Source organism: Rhinopithecus bieti, unplaced genomic scaffold (genome assembly GCF_001698545.2).
Source record: "Rhinopithecus bieti isolate Rb0 unplaced genomic scaffold, ASM169854v2 scaffold_19143, whole genome shotgun sequence".
Classification (NCBI taxonomy): Eukaryota; Metazoa; Chordata; class Mammalia; order Primates; family Cercopithecidae; genus Rhinopithecus; species Rhinopithecus bieti.
This window is the reverse complement of record NW_016809420.1, coordinates 560,038-566,809: the sequence shown is the minus strand read 5'-3', so window position 1 is coordinate 566,809 and position 6,772 is coordinate 560,038. Positions and strand designations below refer to the sequence as shown.

The 6,772-nt window shown below is 41.4% G+C and overlaps 1 protein-coding gene across 1 annotated transcript; it reads left to right on the top strand.

The window, feature by feature from the left end:
- The first annotated feature begins 5,336 nt into the window (after positions 1 to 5,336).
- Positions 5,337 to 6,531, top strand: LOC108540295 (gamma-glutamyltransferase 7-like). The gene has a single exon (XM_017889280.1). It carries the CDS (start codon positions 5,511 to 5,513, stop codon positions 5,742 to 5,744), a length of 234 nt encoding a protein of 77 aa, XP_017744769.1. The 5' UTR covers positions 5,337 to 5,510; the 3' UTR covers positions 5,745 to 6,531.
- Positions 6,532 to 6,772: the final 241 nt, after the last annotated feature.

Sequence of the window (6,772 nt, the reverse complement as noted above, 5' to 3'; positions counted from 1 at the left end):
CTGTGACATGAGTTTACTCATATAAATTAATTAATTGGTTAATAAATGAACACACGTTTTAATTTATTTTAGGTACCACTGAACCTAAAATAAAAGTTTTTTTTTTAAAGAAATAAATATATGAGGATTTGGAATGATTAAAAAACAATTTTGACTTGCAGAAGCTGGTTGTGTACATTAAAAAAATCAAAATAAAGCAAATATAAGAGAAAGATAAATGCAAGAATCAATTGCACCTTTCTAGAAAATCTACCATTCACGATAGCCGCAAAAATGGTAGCAGAGAATAAGCTACCCATACAATTATGGTTTATTTCTTCTTCTCTTCAATCTTTCCTCTAAATTTAGTTTCTCATTTTGGCCTAATTTGACCATCTCATTTAAAATTGCACATCCCGCCCCACAAATGCTAACTAGTTTTATTTTTCTCTATTTTTTTATTACCTTCTAACAAACTTATAATAATTATTTGCTGTCCATTCCTACATCTTCTGTCTCCATGAAGATAGATATTTTTTGTCTGCTTTGTTTACTCTTATATTCCTAAAGCCTAGAACCTGGTAAGTGTACTACATACCTAGTACATAGTAGATGCTCAGTAAATATTTACTGAATAAATTAATTGCTTGAAAATTAAAGTAAACACAGATTTATAAAGTGCACTATGCTAAGTGAAGAATGCCAGACATAAAGGGCTACATAATGTATCATTCCATTTATATAACCTCTACAAGAGTAAAAAATATAGAGTTAAAAAATCATGTCGATGGTTGTCACCAGGAGCAAGGGTAGCAGAAGATGGTTGACTAAATAGGAACCTGAACAGATTATGTGAGGTGTTAAAAATGTTCTCTAGCTTGATTGTGCTGCTGGTTACATCAAGTAGCTATCTATATTATATTATAGCCTATATATTATGGGGGTGTATACTGATATAAATGATATGATGCATTTAATATATATATATGCATTTAAGAAAGGTGAATTTTACTGAATACAAATTATACCCCCATTAAATTGTACTTTATTATAAAATGCTAAATTTATGGAATGTTGATTTTTACCTCAATATCTTGTCTCAAATAATTCGAATGAAAGAAGAGGAGGAGAAAGAGGAAAGAAGGAGGAGGAAGAGAAAAAGGAAACGAGGAAGAAGAGAAAATGTGATAAACATTCAAGTATGGAAAGTAAGAGCCAACATATGAATAATAGGTTGTTTTGAAGAAGAAATCAAAAGCAACAGAATTAGTACAAAAACAAATAATTCAAGAGAGCTTTCAGAATAGAAGAGAAACTACATACTGAAAGATTGTCGTGTGTACCTGAAAATACTGAACCAGAAAAACCATTACCAAGAAATATGCTAGAGAAATTATTGGATATTAAAGAGATATTTTATAAAATCATTTGTGCATCTAGAAAGAAATAGCATTCAACTTATAATTCAAAGAAAGTACTTTATCCTCAGACTTTATGAAAACAGTATAAGGCCAGAATGAATGGAAATGTACATATGTAAGTTATCCAAGGCAGAAAAATGTAAGCCAAAAATTTTATGCATGAAAAAGAAATGACTTACAGGTATACATGTAAAGACAAACTGCTATTAATGTGTGAGGACTCAGGGAATATTGTTCCCATGAGCTCCTCCTGAGACTTTTACTAGTATGCGATCTTTAGATAACATGACCAGATAATAAGCATTACAATTATAGTTATTTGTGAAACTAAGACTATATAAGGAATAAAAAGAGCAGAGTATAGTATGTAATGGCTGTATGTTCTAATAATGTAGATATAGTACAACAATTAAAACCGAGTGGACAACACAAAACATATGCAAAAGTGTTTTAACTCTTCTCGGTAATTCTGTTGAGGGAACAATGTTAAGTTTTGTCTGTCTAATAATATTGTGTGTGTGTGATATGACAGAAAAAAATAGTAATTATAGGACATTCTATCTATGCCATCGTTTCTGCCCATGAGAGACAGAATTTATAGTGTGTATTAATGGGGAAATGGATGGAATACTAAATAGATGGAATACTAAAGTGGTTGTTGTAGTGAGTTTGGGCAGTTCTAACCGTATACTGTAGATTGGGTAGATGAGACAAGTTAAGGTTCCTTCTCACAGTTCTTGAGTCCAGGAAGTCTAAGATTAAGGTATAAGTAGATTCAGTGTCTGGTGAGGTTATTTTTCCTGGTTTGTAGGTGGTCGTCTATTTGTTGTATCTTTATAGCACAAAGAGTAGAGTGAGAACACCCTAGTCTTTTGGTTTTCTTATAAGAACACTAATCCTATCCATGAGCATCTGACCTTCATGATCTAATTACCTCTCAAAGAACCAACCTCCAAATGCCATAACGTTGGGGATTAGGCTTCAAATTACAAAGTCTGAGGGTACACAAACGTGCAGTCCATAGCCCCAATTAAACAAAAACCTAATAGTCCTAACTGTGGATGGAAAGTTACCAAATAAACTCAAGAAGTATTTTAACATATATAGAATACATGTAGATATATATAACAATATTATATGTGTATATTAATATATCTGCACATTTACCTACATATATTATTTTATCATATATAATACATATCTATATATACACACACACACACACATATATATATATGTACTTTCTTAAACAAAAAGTACAAGGAACAATGCCAACGGAAACAATTAGACTGTTATCTCAAAACATTAATTTCAATCAAAAACATTCCAGAATTCCTAGAAAATTACTGACTTCACAACTGAAGCTGGAAATGTACAATTTGGACCTGGACCATCATGTCATCATAACACATAGGAAGTTATCAGGACTACCAGGTTATGTCAAAGGACTTGAGAGCCAATGTGAAGTATCCAGAATTAGTCAAAATGGGACCACCTGAGTTTCAGAAAGCATACTAATTACAATCAATACATTTGTAATTATATTTTTTAAAATTTTAGATAGTATTGGGGAAGAATTCATTAACTGGTAAATAAAGGATAAGTATTAAACATTTATCCTTTCTTTCTTACATGAAGTATACATCCAGTCTTAAGTACCTCCCATTGAAAAAACACATCACCTATATGACTTCCAAAAAAGATTAAACCCCAATTCAGAATTACATTGCCAATACCTGGGAAATACGGATGTCAGCAGAACATATTGAACCACGTAAAGAGTGTGAAATCAGGAAGACCCAGACTGTGAGACACTCTGCAGATCAAAGAGCCTAGATTCTTCAGCAGATAAACTAGGGTTAGAAGAGCAGGATAAAGGAAGAATGAGGAAGCAAAGAGACTCAAAAGCTCTATCATGCTTTATAGGGACAACTGAGTTACAGTGTCTAGAATTGCACACTTGACATATGAAATGAAAACACACAGAGGAGTGTTTACTACAAACGTCCAGAGAGGTGGCTACTATTTTGTGAAAAGACAGGACTATAATTGGGATGGGACACATGGAGAGGGTTCTGGGGTCCTTAGGAAATTGTTGTCTCCTTATCTGGTTACAAAGATATTTGCCTTATAGAACTCAATAAGCTTTACAGTTGTTTGGTTTGGTTTATTGTATCTATGTATTATCTTTCAATAGAAGAAATAAAAAAGGTCTAAGATATATCTATTATAATGAATTAACTCATTAAAACACTTACATTCTTCCTAGTATTTTGGTTACCTGATTATTGTAAAAGCGATTATTGTAATAATTAAGAATGGGATTACTGTAATCCCATTCTGCTCCATCATAAATATAGTTCACAAGATCAAGTGCTGAACTGCATGCTGCAGACCACATCCTGGCATCATATTACCTTATTGCAGGATCTGACCAGCAGCCCGCAATGCAGCGGGGTTCCTTCTTTGTTCCCAAGGGAATTGGCAGGTCGAGAAATAATAGACACACACAAGATAGTGAAAGCTGGATCCAGAGGGATCACCTCCTTCTGGTCCCACGGTGCTGCCAATGCACTGGATATACCAGCATTTATTATTAAGTTTAGTGAGGGTAGGGGTAGGTTAGTGAGGGATTTAGGGTCATTTGATTATGAGGTGAGATGGTCACATGGGGATAAAGTAATTCTTTAATGTAACATCTGTACACAGAAGTACAGTATAGAGATAAGAATTTACAATATAGTGTGTGCATCAGTAATTTCTAATGGAGCCTTAAAAAACAAACACCGGCCGGGCGCGGTGGCTCAAGCCTGTAATCCCAGCACTTTGGGAGGCCGAGACGGGCGGATCACGAGGTCAGGAGATCGAGACCATCCTGGCTAATACGGTGAAACCCCGTCTCTACTAAAAAAATACAAAAAACTAGCCGGGCGCGGTGGCGGGCGCCTATAGTCCCAGCTACTCGGGAGGCTGAGGCAGGAGAATGGCGGGAACCCGGGAGGCGGAGCTTGCAGTGAGCTGAGATCCGGCCACTGCACTCCAGACTCCAGCCTGGGCGACAGAGCGAGACTCCGTCTCAAAAAATAAAAAAATAAAAAAAAAATAAAATGGGTACTATTATTCTTTCCATTTCACAGATGGGGAAACTGATAGGGAGATTAATTGTCTTGCCCAAGATTACAAAGTGTTTGAGCGGTAGCAGAATAGAACCCAGACATTCAGACTATGGAGACCTATTCCCCACCTTGGCCCACTCCTGCCCTACCACCACTACCACCACTCCTTCTTTCTCAAAGTGTCCTTTCCAGAACCACATCAAAAACTCTTAAAACGATGGTAAATATTCAGTTCCAAGGACCTCATCCCAGCCTACTGAATCACCATCTCTGGAGTGGAATCTGGGGATCCGCTTTCAAAGACCCTAACACACACTAAAGTTTGAGAATGAGGTTGAAAGAGGAGTCAGAAGTGTCGGGGTGCGGGAAAGGATCTGAGGTCAGGGGAGAGAACTGTTCTCCAAAGAGGAGTCTGCAGTCAAAGAGGCCTGGGGACGAAGTATGGGCTGGGGTTTTCAAAAGGGCCTGCGGGTGAAGACAGAGTCTGAAGTCGAAAAAGAGGTCTAAGGTTGGAGGAGGAGTCTAAAATCGGAGGAGGAAGATCTCGGAGTTCAACGAGCGGTCCGGGGTCCGAGGAGTTTGGGGTCAGAGACAGGATCGGGGTCTAGAGGGATTTGCGGTTAGTGAAAGGGTCTGGAGCCCGAAAAGGAAGCCTGGGATTTGAGGAGGATACTAGCTGGATTCAGACTGGAAAGAGGAAGGGGTTTGGTCCCTGAGCTGCGTAAAGTGCAGAGCCACTGAAGTCTCGCTTGCTCCGCGCTCTCCCCTCGATCCTGCGCTGCCTTCCTGGCTCTCCATCTACGCGCACCTGCGTGCCAGCTGCAGGCTGACAGCGCTGAGCAGGCGGGGGCGAGACAGACCGGGACACAGGCAAGGGCGGGGTGAGGCGCCCCCTCCCGGCTGTCCCGAAGCTCAGGCCCCGCCCTCAGCCCTCCCACTCCCCCGCCGCAGCCACTTCCGGCAGGCGCTGCGCTGCTGGGGGGCGCGGGCGAGGATGGCGGCGGAGAACGAGGCCAGCCAGGAGAGCGCCCTGGGCGCCTACTCACCAGTGGACTACATGAGCATCACCAGCTTCCCGCGGCTGCCCGAGGACGAGCCGGCGCCCGCGGCCCCGCTGAGGGGCCGCAAGGACGAGGACGCCTTTCTGGGAGACCCCGACACCGGTGAGGCCCGCTGGCCCCGTCCCTGCCCTGCCTTGGGAAGTCCCGGTCTTCCTTCTTCTGTGTAGAGCATCCACCTCCAGCTCCATCTCCTTAATTCATCCCCATCTTCTTGGACCTCTCCATTCTGCTCCCTTGTCTCTGTTAATTATTTGGTGGGGAAGGGGTGCATTTCTGCCTTGGAGGCGTAGGATGCGACAACGGGGAGTGTGCTAGGGACTGCAGTAGAAGGGATTGGGCTTACCTTCTGGGAAGAACCAACTAATGATGAAGAAATGTTGGAGGGGGGATCCTAAGGAACCTCTGTGATCACCCAGAAGAGGCCTTTCTCTAGCCACAGAGGACAGGATACGAGAAACCAAGTCAGAGACTGCAGCAAGAGGGATCCAATCTATGCCTTAAGAGAAGTTCCCCACAGCCAGGGATTGTGGGAAGCAGAGGGTCTGAGAGAAGCGGAGAATCTCTTCATGTGTAGGGAGGGGTAAAGAGAATATGATTCCGCTCTGCTGGGTATTGGGAGACTGAGGCATGGACTGCATGACCTCTCAAAGTCCTTGGGGACTAGAACGCCTTCACTGTCCTGTGGATTACCCCACCTCTCCCCGAGCCATGGATCTGGCCGGGGTATTAGTAAGGTACTCTGCTCGCTAGGAAGCAGTCTCCAGAATTTTACTGTGTTCCCCTCAGCCCTCTGCTGGAATTGTGAGAAGTGGGAGTAGAGAGGGAGGAGACAGGGATTGGAAGAACCTGGGAGCAAAGAGCTCTCTGTGCATTCCTTCCCTGCTGCTCTTCCTCCTAGCCATGTGGCCCAGCTCCATCCTCCCCTCCATTCTTCATCCTTCATCCCCCATCCCTCTGTCCCTGCACGTCACTTCCTGGCATTAGAGCANAAAAAAAAAAAAAAAAAAAAACAAACACCGTCTTTCTATAACCTATGTTTAGCAAGATATTAATCAGCAATAACAGTTGCAGCAAAGGCTGGTTACAAACAATCCATGGAAACAGGACGTGAAGCTAGACAATGGGTTAGACCAGATATTCTCAGAAGGGAGTATGCCTTAACCCTAAAGAGGCCTAGAAGAGCCGTGGCAAGATG

What these genes read in the sequence shown, in the direction of transcription:
- LOC108540295 (XM_017889280.1), top strand. Translation starts at nt 5,511, where the DNA reads ATGGCGGCGGAGAACGAGGCCAGCCAGGAGAGCGCCCTGGGCGCCTAC.